General features: G+C 41.0%; 2 protein-coding genes across 6 annotated transcripts in view; one reads left to right on the forward strand and one right to left on the reverse strand.

Annotated features, from left to right (window-relative positions):
• Nucleotides 1–6,630, reverse strand: part of Ostf1 (osteoclast stimulating factor 1) — a 52,032-nt gene extending 45,402 nt beyond the window's left edge. The window contains exon 1 of the mRNA XM_078047480.1: nt 6,403–6,630. Within this exon, the coding sequence (XP_077903606.1) occupies nt 6,403–6,436 (34 nt within the window). The 5' untranslated portion in view covers nt 6,437–6,630. The remainder of the gene's footprint in view (nt 1–6,402) is intronic.
• A 326-nt stretch (nt 6,631–6,956) lies between these two features.
• Nmrk1 (nicotinamide riboside kinase 1) overlaps nt 6,957–15,959 on the forward strand; it is a 33,264-nt gene continuing 24,261 nt past the window's right edge. For all 5 annotated transcript variants that reach the window (XR_013438064.1, XR_013438063.1, XM_078047481.1 and 2 more), the window contains exons 1-4: nt 6,957–7,095; nt 11,721–11,784; nt 15,541–15,631; nt 15,905–15,953. Coding sequence is in view for 3 of the 5 variants with exons in the window: in XM_078047481.1 (XP_077903607.1) it covers nt 11,756–11,784; nt 15,541–15,631; nt 15,905–15,953 (169 nt within the window). In the remaining 2 variants the exon portion in view is untranslated. The remainder of the gene's footprint in view (nt 7,096–11,720; nt 11,785–15,540; nt 15,632–15,904; nt 15,954–15,959) is intronic.

A 15,959-nucleotide genomic window follows, 5' to 3' on the forward strand; every position in this document is an offset into this window, starting at 1 on the left:
ACCTGCTTCAATGACCCTTCTTCTGTGATACCTTCTCATCCTCCCCAAGCTCCCTGCCCTATGCGTCCCAGTCCTCTGATTCACACTTGGATAATTCATACTTCCAATCAAATGTGTTAAGATTTTTCTGCTGAAAGCATGCTCGTTTTTGTAAGGAAGGTAAACTGATATGAACAATTTAGAAATGTCTATGAAAATGCTAGTGCACATACTCTCTGACCCAACAAATCCCCCTGCACGGGCTTTATTTATTTTTTGTTATTAGAGTTACAATAGCCTTATTTTGCAAACAGCTTTGTTTTGCAATACTGTAGTAACAAAAGATTGGAAACAATCTAAACGTACATTAATAGTGGTCTGGTTAAAGGAGTACAATGGTCACTCATCATAAGAATGAAGTCATCCAGACTTTGGGGATAGTCCCAGATGATCTTAGAAATGACTATCTCCCAAATTAACAAGTGAATTGCAACTCCAACACACGGAATATAACATTTGAATTACCTCTATAAAAGCCCCCTGTTCCTGCTAATGAACAGAATCACAGCCTTTGGGAAAGTAATCCCTATGTTTCTCTTTTGCTACCAAAGCAATAAACCTTCTTTTTCCTTTCAGATAAAAAAAAAAAAAAAACAATGGGATACCACGCAGAACCAGAAAGCCCTATTGGTACGAAATTTCTTTACAAACTCTTTTAATTTGTTTGATAGAATATCTTAACTTAATAGTTCACTTAACTTTAGCCTACTAAAAGTTGTGTCTCATCTTTTTTTTTTTTTTGGACATCTTCCCCTGTGTATTAATTGAGTGAGGGCAACTTATTCAGCATCAGGTATAAGAGGAATATTGCTAAATTTCACCACACTGATCACACAATAGTCAAGCCCACAAGAGAAATGGAACGACCACCATTTCCAGAAAAAAAGAGTGCAGAGCAGAGCAACACAGCCTCAGGTCTTTGCTACTTTGTAGTAAGGCTACAAGAGCCCAGCCAAAACAGTCTCTCCCCTGCTTCAAACAGACTTTTTATTGTGTATCAAAACATTTTTATGTATCTGTTATTCATAAACGTTTAGTGGCTGTGCAGTTATAAGGAAATGCAAGATTGGTCTAGTCTTACAAAGTGCACAGACTAATACTGATCAGATAAAAGAACAGTCATACAAAGCAACTATCAATAATACAACTGCATATGTTAATAAAATTGGTTGTCCAATATGAGTGGGTCCAACCCACAGGTGATTCTACCTAAAATGCATAGACTCAAGTAAAGTTTATGTTCTATTCCTAGGTAACACTAATCACAGTAGCTTTAAGACTGTAAGTGGTTTACTTAACCTTACTAAGTATTGCTTTATTCATAAAACTGGGAGATTAGGACTCATTTCAGAGGAAAGTCAGCATAACTAAGGAAGACAGACTATTAAGTGCTTGGTGCAGTGCCTGGAACAGGACCATGTAAATGACAACTATTATTATCTTTGTCATAATCATCCTGGAATTTTCTAGATGCTCTTCTTAGAATTTATTCTGACATCAGGTATAAATGGAGCATGGCATTTACAAAAGAATAATTCATGTGTATATTTCAAAGTCAACCCTATTCTCTCCCCTTTTATTAATTTATTCATTTGGGGGAAGGACACTACAAGAAATTCAGATTATTTTAGATGATGACCTTCTTCTCTCAAAACTGCTATTTAAGTAACATATTGTACTATCTTTGATGTTTTTCCAATGGAAAAGCCCAGGATATTGACATTTATTTCTTCTAAGTTCCATGAACTTATTTCCACAAGACACATGAAATATTTATGTTGCTTTACTTTCACAAACAAAATCAATAAGCCATTTGAAAGAAATGGCCATGATTAGACATCAGGTTTCCAACTACAATGGATTGTTACAAAACCCACCTAGAATAAGATGATTTGAAAGTCCAACTGCCGTTCAATATCCTTTGTCTATCTCTATATCAAGCCCCAGAATTAAGTCTTTAATATGTTCTTCATAGGAACAAAGGTCTTGTCTTCTCCACTCTGACAGCCAGATAGGTTCACCCCAACTGAAGTTCAAGGGTCCTGAGAGTGGCTGAAAACATCATAAATGCTTTGTGTGTAAAAGTAAGTGGTTGCACTGATTTGGAAGAAGGGTTCCGTAAAGAATGAGCTGAATACCATGGCACTGTGACCCATCTCAGCAGGCAGATTTACATAGTAGCACATCTAAATTAGAGGGGAGAGTTTCAATGACAAACCTGGAATAAACAAAAGTGATCCTACAGAAAAATAAGAGTAAGCAAGGCACCAACCATCAAGCTGTGAAAGAACTGCTATTTAGAGCAGAATATAGGCAATACATATTGAACAGATTCCTCGGGAAACACAACAACTATAGCAAGACATTTAAAACTGAAGCTAAAACACCATTCTGAAGATAACTGTTTTCATTTTCTTTTTTGAATGAAATGGATTTGAAGAAGAAAAGAAAACTTAAGAGACTATTCAAGCAATATAAATAATGATTATCACTAGATGTAGGGATGATTTTTTAATTTTAATTAAGTTTACTTATTGTTTACATATACCTTACTTGCCATATTTTCTATAATAGAAAATACGTTATTTTATTTCTAATTACAAGATTTTTTAACAAAATGGGTGAGATCAGTCATCCAATCATAAATATGGGGTGATCTAGCATAATATATATAGATAGATATACAAAGTGCACAGACTAATACTGATCAGATAAAAGAACAATCATACCAAGCAACTACCAATAATACAACTGCATATGTTAATAAAATTGATTGACCTGTAAGGGTCCGGCGGAGCGTCGGAGAGAGAGACCACACAAGAGACTGGCTCCATGCAATTGGCAAAAGGGGATTTATTAATTCAGCATGCTGAGGTTCCAGGCTCACTCAGGAAGATAGAGCAGCCCAGAGCAGAAGTCAAGCAGAGCTTAAGTACACCTTTTGGAGAGGGCAGGGGGCTTTGCATACATCAGAACAAATCATTATGAGGCGCGGGGAAATTGAACAACAACTCTGAGACATGATTAGTACATTCATTGGGGGGAACAGTCTGGGCAGGGGTGATTGGTCACTCCTAAGCGGGGTACACATTGAAACTGATTGGTTTTGGGACCTGGATGCCTATGTGCCGAGCTACTTGGAGCCCTTAGCTATTAAACAACCAGGGAACCAGGAGAAATATTTACTGGGCAGTTCAGGTATTGTCCTAACAGCTACAGGGATTACAGGTTCCGGGGGTAGCAGAGGAATTTTAACAATACCTGGTCTTTTACTCTTTAGCCCGGGCCTTGCAATTTAGAGAATTTACAATGCCCAGTCTTTTACACTTTAACTCAGGCTTTTGCAGCTTAGAATCAGCTTAGAAATTTTACCTTTACAGAACAACCTGCCTGGGGGTTGTCCAACCCTCAATTGACTCAGGACCCTCACGGATGAGACCTTACCTTATTGTTCCTTGGAACCCCAATGTCCAATACAGAGCCTAAAATATAAGCTACATTTACTAAAAAAACATTTAGCCAAAAAATTCTGGATCTAGCCAAAAATGCAAACAAGCTGACCTTTATATATCCTCAGGATATAGCATAAGTTGCATCTTCCATCCACATCTACTTAGGACTCACCTGGGAAGCCTCCTTCTGTGAATAGTCCCTTGCTGGGCACATGCTGATACCCTGAAAGATGCGCTAACCCACATTATAGCTTAATGTACCTTGCTATTCAAATCTTCCAATAAGTTCCTTGTCCCCTCCTCTAGCTCCTCTTTCAGTATTGTCTATTGGGTTGAGCCATGTTATTTTGTCAGGATCTAGCTCTAAAAGAACCTTAAGAAATATCACTATGATCGTCCCTCTTGTATTTCTCATTAAAATGTCCTGTCAACTCCAACACTTTAAGAGAACCCATGGGGAAATTTTGTTTCAGATCTTGGTGCCATTAAAATAACTATTTCTCAGAGGAGGTAACACATTTTAATTTTATGAGCACTAGGGATCTTGTAATTGGTCTTTTATCTCTCTGCTTGAAGCAGAGAACCAAATCTATAGCCCTCCTTCCATAAATTTGAAAGGTCCTTAGGATGCACTTGTCTTTAAGCTAACTTTGCATTTCTTCTTATTATTCTTTCCTCCCTCTACATAACCTTTATCTTTTTTTTTTTTCATTTCTCAGATACAGTATGTTTTTAGAAGTCCTTCTGGGATGAGGCAGGGTATAAAAAAAAAACAAAAAACAAAAAATTAAACATACCCTCACCAATTCCACACTTACTTTGAACACTCTGACCCATGTACCTTGCCTACAAAGACAAGAAAGTAAAGTGCAGCACCATTCTTCTTGCACTACCAACCAAGGTGTGACTATTATGTGCACTATGACAACGGAGTCTGAATGAAGACTAGAAACCTCTTCCTCTCCTACTTTCTGCCCACCACCTCCAAAATGCACATGACTGTTCATGATTGGTGCACTATTACACCTGTAGTCCAAATACTCAAGAGGCTGAGGGAGGAGAATCACAAGTTTAAGGACAGCCTCAACAACTTATGGAGACCCTGTCTCAAAATAAAAATAACTAAAAAGGACCCAGGATAAAGTACCTCTGAGTTCAGTCCCCAGTACCTCCCCCCAAAGCTACTAAACCAACAAGCCAATTTCAATGTTAACTTTATTTATGTTTGGATCTCATTTATAAATTAGTGCAGAGTCAAAGTACTCCCTACACAAGTCATGTTGACCATGTACCTTCTAATTTGTTGAGGAAAAGAAGAAAATAATGATGTCAGATAACAACAACAACAACAAAAATTGTTTCTGGAGTGCATCCCCAATGGGTAGCACACTAAACCACACCCAGGTATACATCAGTACACAAGTATGCATTCACACAACACAAGCATATTTCAATCTAAGGCCCTCTAGATGCAGCACAGACTCCAATATGTAGGAAGGGATGAAAATCCTCCAAGAATTGGTCCTTAGGACATTCTTTAAAATAAAGTACTTTATTCAGCTATCAAAAAACAACTCTGCTTTGTTGGATACTTGAGGTCCTAATTTACATCTGAGTTTAGAAAGCTGCCTCCTCATACTTAGGCACTTAAGATGCAAATTTCGCATCAGATTCCATATCAATACAGCTGCAAAGCCCAACTCTAGCCACACCTCATCTTTGCTCAGGGCAAAGCCAATCTCAGCAACTTCTCCACAAGTAACAGGACAAAATCCAAGTCCTCAGTGAAAGACAATTTAAATACGTGAGGATGTGCTTATTTTCAAATACTGGGACTTGATCCTGCCACTGTACGAACATAAAGAAAGAAAACTGGAAAATTATTAAAGTTGCAGTGCTTGACTAAAGTTCAGAAAAATGGAGAAAAAAATTAGTCGCTGAAACTCTATCACTTGCAACGAAAGACACTTTCAAATTTGATATAAATCGGTTAATTTCAGCCTTTCGAATACCGAAGTTACACAAGATTACAAGTGGGGGAAAAAACCTGAGAATTCATCAGAGTGAATGAATGCCTATTACCGTAATGAACTGAAATGCACGGGTCCCTTTAAATGCGCTTGTTTCTCCGTATCACAGAAAATATTCGAAGGGCAGAGTTTAAAAAAAAAAAATGAACAAGGACTATCAGCCAAGAAAACTTCTTTGAGGAACTTCGCGCTCTCACCGGTCTACAGTTTAGCACGCCAAAATCACTGGGGGAGCAGAGGCAAAGGACAAGCATTGCACGGTACAGTGACACTTCGGAAAAGTAACAGCCCAATTACTCTTGTAGCAGCCTAGGTTCTTCCTTTCCAAAGCACGAGTACAGATTTTTTGTAAAAGCTCTTCCCAAGATCCCGAGGTCAATTTCAAATACTGCTCCTCTGAAAAGTCACGGAGGAGGCTCGCTCACCCAACCCCACCCTGCAAACAGCACACTTCCCGTTCGCTCAGGCCGGTCAAGAACTCTAACTTGACAGTGACACACACTGAAAAAGAGGAAGTGGCTAAAGACCATTTCAAGACATACTTATTTTTCAGACATATCGATGGCTCAGTCTTGCCGCGGAAAGCTTCAATGGGATGTTGCCATCACACACTCTGGGAAGTTGGAGCGAATGATAAATAAGGTTGCAAAACCGAGGGCAACTCCTTTAAAATATATACAAATTTTTAAATCCTCGAAATCTTCTTGCTTTCAAGTGACTCCTCCCCTGTAGTGAACGCAACAAAGCTAGGAGCTTCCCTCCTGGTGGGTCCGATCTCGAAAGCGAGGCTGGGGCCGGGTAGGTGCGTGGTCAGCCCTGCCAAGTGGCAGAGGGAGCGCCGGGCACCGAGGCAGCCAGGCACCGGCGAGCGCCTCTCTTACCTGGTTTGACTGGTTTGGGAGGCGGCTTCGACATCTCGCTTCTTTGAGCGGCTAAACCTAAAGACCGCGCACGAAGAGCCAACCGATCGCCCGGTCAGCCGGCACTCCAAGGCGCCCCAAAGTTTCTTTCTGTCTGACGTGCAGTCCTGCGCCTCCGAGGACCTGCGCCCACCCTTTGCTACGCGAAGAGCGGACGCAGGCAGAGCAGCTCGGCAGAGTGCTCGCCCCGCCCCGCGGCCGCCGAAGCTGTCCCGAGCGCGCGCCGAGCCGACGAGGAAGTGGCCGCCGCCTCCCTGAGCGCTAATTGGCTCTTGGGCTGGCAGCTTCACCGTGGCGGGGACGCGGGTAACGCGCACGGCGGCGGAACCACCCGGAGCCGTGCGAAGGCGCCGCAAGCACGCGCCAGGGTTGGCCTGGCTGCGCGCCCCCGGCGGGAAAGAGCCGGAGCCGTGCAGGGGCACGCGCGCGAGGCCGAGCTCGCCAAAGCCCCGCCCCAAAGGAGGCTGGAGCCGGGCTCTGCGTCCCGACCGGACGGGAAAGGAGCTTCCCAGTGGCGGTCCGCACCTTGACTCGCTTGGGGAAAGTGTCTGTAGGCCTCTCGGTTAGCTAGCGGCACGAATCCGTGGGTTGGTGACAGGCGCGCGCTTGGCCATCTCGCTGCCGCTTGCCTGGGAGGACCCGAACTGACCCCAGGTGAGTACGTTATTGCCCCTGCCGCGCCGCCCGGCGCTGACTCGCTGGGGCCAGAAGTGTTTCTAGAGTGTTCCTGTGCTGCAGCCCAGAACCTTGCAGCGTCTTCAAAGTCCTGTTGAGCCTCTTCCCCCTGAACCGGACAGGACACGTATTTACAATGCTGTAAGGCCTTCATGCCCCCTGAGAACCCTGAAAATGAGAGTGCTGCCTCCTGGGGACCTCACATTTGTATGGAGAAATCACCCAGGAACAGGATTAGGTCTTAACCCCTATAGGACCAGTCCTTCCAGTGCCATTTGAGTTGACAAACTACAGCTCGTCTGCCGCCTGTTTTTGTGCGACTAGGATTTTTTTTTTTTAAATAGCTGTGGGAAGTAGAAAGAATAATAAAATTTTGTGGCACGTGAAAATTATACGAAATTCAGATTTCAGTGTTCATAAAGTTTTAGTAGAACATGTCCATCACGCTCATTTGCAGGCTGAGGCCCTTTGTCATTACAAACACAGGATTGACCAGCTGCCTCGCAAGGCCAAAAACAGTACTTCCTGGCACTTTACAAGAGAAAGTAAATCTGACCTAGCAGATTGATTGAGTCTCTTTGGCAACTAGGACTGGAGCATGCAAGAAAGGCAAAGTGCATAAATTTGAAATAGTATAGTCAGTATTGTAAATCTATTGTATATTTAGAAAAAGAAAAATTGAGAAGAAAATACTGTTTAGCTAAAAACCTACATAAAATGAAGCTTCAAAATTCCTAATAGGGGTTGGTTAAAAAATGTCTAAAACAGTGATTCCAACCGGGAAGGGGCGTGGTTTACATTTTCAGAACAACCTTGGAAGTGTTCTCTGTTTCAGGGAGCAAAGTTCAAACAAGTAGGAAAAGACTGCCCTACTTCATGGAAGAATAGCCAAAATAAAGGAATAAGAAGTTCTAAAAACATTTCACTCTGGTTTAAATATCAAACATTTCACTCTGGTTTAAATATCAATATTTAGATGCATTTGAAAAACATCTTTTTGTTTGCAGTTGTCATCTTAGGCCATTTTTGTGTTAGGGAATTAACTCTCTTATAGTATGTTGATTGATCACATTCCCAGTGGAACCTTTCCATAGTTTAGAATCCAAAATGCAGTGGTTCACACCTGTAATCTCAGCAACTCAGGAGACTGAGACAGGAGAATCGCAATTCTCAGGCTAGCTTCAGCAATTTGGTGAGTCCCTGTCACAGGATAAAAAGTGGGGATGTAGTTCAATAGTACAGCACCCCAGTTTCAATCCCAGTCCAAAAAATAAAATTCACCATAGTTAGTAGTGAAATGGATTAAACACAAACACATGCTAATTTTGAAAAAAAATGACTCAACAACATTTAACTTGGGGTGAAAAAAGTATTAAAAAATTGTTCATTTGGATATTGCTCTTGCCACTTTAGTTTGTTCTCATGCAAATGTTCTCTGCTGTTGAAGAAAGCTTTGCACACATTGGGGAAATGAACTACATAAATATTCTCTAAGATTGGAGATGGTAGGTATTCCTAGAGGTAGTGTTCCCTGAATTGATGAAACTGGAAAGTTCAAAAGATTTCTCCAAAAGATATGCAGTTCATAGTTGATCAAACATATGTTTGGTTCTTTGAAATCTCCTGATGCATATATTTGTAGCCTGGTAGCTCTTCATTGCAAACTTTTTAAATTTGATTTTTAAATAGTTTTTAAAAAGAGCAACAGATGGTGAAATAAACAGATTGTGATATGGAGGCAGACAATGCCCTTCCTAAACTTGGAGTTCAACTGAAGTTGCCTTGTACATCCAACCCTGTTATTGAAATAGATGGCATCATAGATTTCTGCACTATACCCTTGTTACTCAGCCCAGCCACCTACCTTATTTCTGCATGTCGAGTTTCCCATCTTTCCCACATTGTCATCTGCTCATTGCTAATGGGGTACACTTGACATTTTAAGCAAACACTATCTTGAACAGACCTGGATTGCTAACTAAGGTAGAGCTGGAAATCCCAGTTTTGATAAAAACTAGCATTTGACTGAAGGAGTCCGCTTCTGTTCCTGCCTGAGAGGTATTTTATAAGTAGATTCTTGACTTCCCTGCCTTCTGAATTGATAGTTTCCATACACATAACCCCCTCAAGCGTATTTCCAGTGCCATAAACCACACTTGCTTGTTATTCACATGCTAGGTAATTAAGGCAGTTTCTTCATGTGTGTGCACAGATGTGGCAATTATTATGGGGGATCAGAAGTCCTTTCCATTCAGTGTGCACAGCAAATGTATGCTCCATCAATTATATATATCAGAGCCTGACAAACTAGCACACAAGCAACATCCTTTTCATGCTCTTGTTAATAAAGTGCTTTGTAGCAGCTGGAGGTGATGGAAAGACGTTAACTCAATTGATTTAGTTTCATTGCTGACTTTTTCACTTATTAGCTGAAAGACCTCAGGCATGTCATTCCAGTTTAGGCCAGCTTCTGCTTCTGAGAAATGAAGGCTAAGTGATCTCTAAGACTATACCTCAAGCTTGAGAATTTGTGCTCTGGCAGACTATCCAAAAATAAGGTGGAGACAAGGAAAGAAAAAATGTTGTGACTTTTCTTTTTTTTAACCAAGTAAGGATATCAGTCTACCACCCTGTACTGACATCATAAGATAAAGGGTATTTTACCACCAAAAAAAGGTAATAAAGAAACCCATCTCAGCCAGACACAAGTGGTATACATCTGTAATACCAGATACTCAGAAAGCTAAGAAAGGAGGATTGCAAGTTCAAGGCCAGCCTCAGCAATTTAGCAAAACCCTAAGCAACTTAGCAAGACCCTGTTTCAAAATAAATAAGAAGGGTTTGGGGATGTCGCTCAGTGATTAAGTACATCAGGTTCAACACCCAGTACGGGGGGGGGGGGGGGGGGGGGCCCCGGGGGGGACCAGAAACCATCTCAAAATGAAGGGCAACTTCTCCCTTCCCCCCAAAAAAGAGTAATTCACAACTTTCCACTGACATATCAAAAGTAAGAATAGGGTAGGCTGGGCACAGGGTGCATGCCTACAGTCCCAGCAATTCAGGAGGCTGATAAATAGGCTTTCAAGTTCCAGGTCAAACTGGGCAACTTAGTAAGACCCAACCTCTAAAAATTAAAAAGGGCTGGGGGTGTACCTCAGTTGTAGAGCACCCTTTGGTTGGATCCCTAATACTGAGGGGAAAAAATAGGATAAAATGAAATTCAAAACAGGAACATTATAACATAAAAATTTATTTTACAATAACATTGTTATGATTTTCTCTTGACTCACGTTGACAATTTGGATTGAGGTACATATTCAACAGTGGGACTCCAGATGAAACTCAAATTCTTCTCTCCCATAGGCTGTAGTGAAAGTGGAACCTAACCTTAAGCAATTACACCCATTTCAAATATTCTGGATAAACTGAAGAAGCCAAGGAACCACGGTTCTCTCCCCACCAGGTTCTTCTTCACACCCCACACCCCAGAGGAGTATAGACACAGGTCAGGAAAAAGAGGGGTCAGGGCTGCTGGAAGCCTTCATCTCAGCAGCCACTCATGCCTGGCTGCACAGCTTAGGTCCCTGACCATCCTACAAGAGCAGACAGGAAGAGCAGCCTCAATCAGGAATGACCTCCAGGAACCACAATTCTAAGGGTCTCTCCAGCCATACTTCTCCTTTTCACTTAGAGATGAAAATGATGTAATATGCAAGGATTCCTTTGGTGAATTTTAGGGGATGGTAGATGAAATGCCCTAGACCAGGGGTCAATAAGATAGCCTGGCCCTCTGCCTGAATGTTGGCGGTTTCACAGTAGAGAACGTAGGCATTGAAATCCAGTTAAGGGACGAATTATCCCAATAGAAAGGGATTGCCATTCTTCTCGGTAGCACACTTGAATTGCCCCCACATACACAAAATGTATGTAATTATGATTATATATTGAATGTCATTAAAAAGTTTGTGAAGATTTGTTTTTTGGTTTGTGTTTGTTTGTTTTTTCCTCTTGTGATGTAAGTCCCCTAGGTAATAACCCAGATTTGGTCTCTTGGCCTGCATAGCCTCAAATATTTATCTGGCCCTTTTCAAAAGAATTTGCCTAGCCACGCCCTGGATTTAGGCTTTTGGATGAAGAAATAATGCCAGTAAAACACATTAACTCGTGATTGCCTCTGGCCATTAGTGACTTTCTTCCTTTTTCACAAGAGAGTCTAGCCGAAGAGCAATGCTTGAGTCACCCAGGTAACTGAATCTGCAGGTGAAAGGTGACCTGGCTGAGGAGAAGCTGAAAGTCTGCAGACTTCTCTATGATCTGGCAACACTTCTATGATCTTGAAAACAGAGAGACTAACAGATGTGTGCATGGCTGTGGTGGGGGGACCCTCTCAGCTCACTAGACACTAGTTCACAGACCCTGAGCAAGCACCAGATGTTAGCACTTGGCAGTGACTTACCAGCAGGAAAGCTTTGTCACAGCTTGTGGGTAATGTGAAGCTGGAGTAACAAACCATCACGGCCATCCTCCCCTCTCAGTTGGTGCTAATTCATGACTCTCTTACCTCTCTAGACAACAAAATGATATTCAATTTTTTTTAATTTTAGGAAATATTAGGAAGACGTGATTTTCAAAACTAATTATGAAAACATTTGTCATTGGAATTGGTGGGTGAGTAACTTTGCTGCAAACAGCTAGTCACGATACCCAGCTGACCTAATGAAGTTTTCATGTGGTTGTGATGATGGAAGGAGAAGCAGTGGGAAATCCGGAGTCCTAGAGAAGAGCAGGCTGCTGTAGAGTGCTGCTACATCAGTACCAGCAGATGGGAGTGTTTCCCATAGACAGAAAGAGAAGGGTCAGTCAGCGGCGTTTTACACAGTTGACAGTTTACCTTCTGGAGCTATCACCAGAGGCAAAGCTGGATTAGACACTACTGTGGTTCTGCCTTCATCTAGATTCATCCTACAGTTGCTCCTCTTTTTGGATTTTGCTACTACAAGTAGCTTCTTGTGACTTACATGTTTCTTTTTGGCCTACCACTAGGGACCAACTTGGTTCACATACCCTCAGTCCCTGGGGTAAAACTGATGGGACAACATTGGTTGGTTAAGTAGGCCCTGTTCTGGAGTTGAGCGTGGAGTTCATTGCTGCCAAACCAGACCTCAAAAAAATGGCATGGATCCTGGGGAAGCAAATGCACCGTCCCCTAGAGGATCCACGCTGATTTTCCTTCTCCGTGTGTGTAAGATTTCCTTCTTCTCCATGTTCCAGTATGATGTCCTCTGTCCACAAATGTGCTTCATACCTGTGTGTCACGTATGCTAGTTACTTTCCCTTACTCCTAAGGAAAGCTTCCTTCCCATTGTTTCCTCTGTAACAAGCACCACGACTTCATTTAGTGCTGCTACTTGTGGGAAGCCTATGTGAGACTCAGCACTGGGACTTCTGTCCCTGCCTTCCATCCTTCTCCAAACCCACTGCATTGTAGCTTCCCTGGGTATCTAACCACTTCCTGCCCTATGAGGTCATTATTCTGTTAAGACTGTAAGAACTTGTAGAAGTGCTAAAATCTAGGGGCATCCATGAACCTCCTGAAAATGTAATGCATATGTGGAGATATTCATTTTGGGGTAAAAGGGTTTATTTTATGTATGGATATATGTATTTTGGTGTAGGGGATTGATCCCTAGGCTTTAAGCACAGTAAGCATGCCCTCTACCACTGAGCTGCATTCCCAGCCCCTGGGAAAGGGGCTTATAACCTTCATCAGATTCTCAGAGTTCCACCAAGATCCAGGTGTAGATTTTGTGTCTCCTCTCCACTACTGACTAGTTGTTACCTTGGGCAGGTTTTCTTAATATACAACTTTTCAATCTTTGGTTTCAGAAACTGGAATATGGGAACATTCATATCTACCTGATGCATAATGAATTCTTTAGTTGTTTGAGTGATTCTAGACTCCCTTTTTAACTTCTCCCTAGCCACTGTCATGTTCCAACTGCATTGAGCCCTCTTGTTACCTGGCATGTAAAAAACAAGTAAGCCGGGAATTGGACATTTATTTGGATATCGTAAACAAAGAAGTGAATGTCACCAAATAGTCACCCATTTTCTGTCCTCTAATCCTAGGGTAGAACATGTTCTGGGGGCTCTTCACCCCCAGGATGGATGGCATGAGCATGTGAGAGAGGTTGTGAGTCTGCTGAAGGAGAAAGTACTGAGTCCTAAGTTGTCACCTGACCAGGATGGCCACATTCCACATACAAATCCTAGGCTCAGACTTAAGCTGGGAATTGAACCCAGGGCCTTGTGCATGCTAGGCAAGTGCTCTACCACCGAGCTACACCTCAGCTCCTCGGCTTAGACTTTTTATACCTTTTTTCCCCTATCCTCTCTGTGACCTGCATCTCCTAACTAATCCAAACCTTGCACAAAAATGGTGATTATTGGGGGCTGGGGATGTGGCTCAGGCGGTAGCGCGCTCGTCTGGCATGCGTGCGGCCCGGGTTCGATCCCCAGCACCACATACCAACAAAGATGTTGTGTCCGCCGAGAACTAAAAAAATAAAATATTAAAAATTTCTCTCTCTCTCTCTCTCTCTCCCCTCTCTCACTCTCTCTTTAAAAAAAAAAAAAATGGTGATTATTTCTCACTGGCTCCAACTAAGTCATTGAGAAGGGATCTAATTACTATGGTTCAACTGCATGATTTAACCAAAGGTATAAAAGTCTAGAAAGTGACACATTTTCTAACCAGATTGCTTAGCCCTAATAAAGGCACCCATGTATATTCCTATTTTAAACCAATATTTATTATATAAAACATGGACTTTTAGTATGTTTTACAGATACTTTGTTTAAAAGGAAAAAGGTCATAACAGTATTCTCTCAAGACATAATACCCACACATACATACTTTTCCTTATTTTCAAATATTCTACCCAACTATGCATTGTAAAGGTTAAATGAGGGCTGGGGATGTGGCTCATGCGGTAGCGCACTCGCCTGGCATGCGTGCGGCCCGGGTTCGATCCTCAGCACCACATACCAACAAAGATGTTGTGTCCGCCGAAAACTAAAAAATAAATATTAAAAATTCTCTCTCTCTCTCTCTCTCCTCTCACTCTTAAAAAAAAAAGGTTAAATGAAAAATCTTATGACTTCATTTCTTCTTCGTACATAAAAGGTAATTAGGTGATTATATACAACAAATAATTTTGATGAATTATTCAGTTCAGTTTCACTATTCTAAAGATTATCAACATTGCAATAATGACCTCATCTGAGATTAAGCACAGATTCTTTCAAATAGAGGTACAATTGGGGGTTTTGTGCTGTGGACATTTGGTAGCATTGTAAAATCTTGACCTCTTTTTATATTTGTTTTAATTAGTTACACATTGACAGTACAATGACCTTGACTTATCATACATTTGAATCACATGGGATACAATATCTTGACCTCTTTTTAGAGCAGTGATTTTAAATGCACAAAATAAAATCAAGAATACAAAGGAAATCAGTTACATTAAAATATAGTTATAAAATATTTTTAAATAAATTTGTACCATGTGAAGTATACACTTCTTTGTTAACATAATTAATAACAATATAATATACATTGGTAGGTTTTAAAACTGCAATAAATTTAGAAATAATAATGAGCATCAATGCTGATTGATAATATCCATCCCCGCTGTAGTACAGGATGAAAATCTGTGCAATTTCTATTGGTGACAAAGTCTTGGGTATTGTAAATACTACTCTGGTTTATTAACTTATAATTATGGGAAATGCTAACTTTCTGTTAAAATTTAGTGAAAATAAAGGATTAATTTCTTTCCCATTTAAGTTCACAAAAACCTGAATTCTCTCACAGATCCTTTGGAGTTGCATGAGTCCCAGATTAAAACCCTCTGAAAAGGTGACTGAATAGAGCAGTTCCTCCCCTGTACCATGCAGGGAAACAAGACACAGAAAAATCAGGTGTCAGTTCTCCTTGATGTCACAATCCAGCCAGAAGGACAAATAACTGACCTGATATGATAAATGACTGTGGACCTCCCCGTTATATACTTGCACTAAAATGTGTCACCCATTTTTTTCTGTGTCGCATATGAACCCCATGAATTTTGCCATAAGCAAAAATTTATTTTGCTTCCAACACAACATGATTTTCCGATCATAGTACCTAACTCACTTACCTGATAAGTAGTTGCCTTTCTCCTCCATCCTTCCCAGCTTATTTCTTACTATTTAGTGTAGCATATCTATTAGTGCCCTTGATTTTGCCAATAGAAAAAGCAGTACCTATGAGAGAAGTCATTTTTGGATCAGTAAATATTTTTCTAAAAAGTTCATTTTAAAATGTTCATGTTCATAATGCATTCTTTCTGGATGTTTTCTTTTTTTCATTCGGTTCAGTGTGACAAATGGTGGGAAGACAACACTGGCTAAGAACTTACAGAAACACCTCCCAAACTGCAGCATAATATGTCAGGATGACTTCTTTAAGGTATCTGAAAAACTGATAAAAATTTTTAGCACAAAAATGTTTAATGACAAAGTTATTTGAATTACATCCCCCAAACCTGCTGAGCAATGTGCCTTTGTAGAGCTAACTCAACGCAGTAGTGCATCATATCCACTAGAGGGCACCAACTTTTAGTGCTGGTCTTTGCGCTTATCATCCTCCAAAGCATTTATTAAAGGCTGTCTCTTTATATTGTGTAATTGCATCATTTCTTCCCTGAATACTGTTTTGATGGGTACTTTATTATTTTTCCAGCCAGAGTCTGAGGTAGAGACAGATAAAAATGGATTTTTGCAGTATGATGGTAAGT

This window comes from Ictidomys tridecemlineatus, chromosome 4 (genome assembly GCF_052094955.1).
Source record: "Ictidomys tridecemlineatus isolate mIctTri1 chromosome 4, mIctTri1.hap1, whole genome shotgun sequence".
NCBI lineage: Eukaryota > Metazoa > Chordata > Mammalia > Rodentia > Sciuridae > Ictidomys > Ictidomys tridecemlineatus.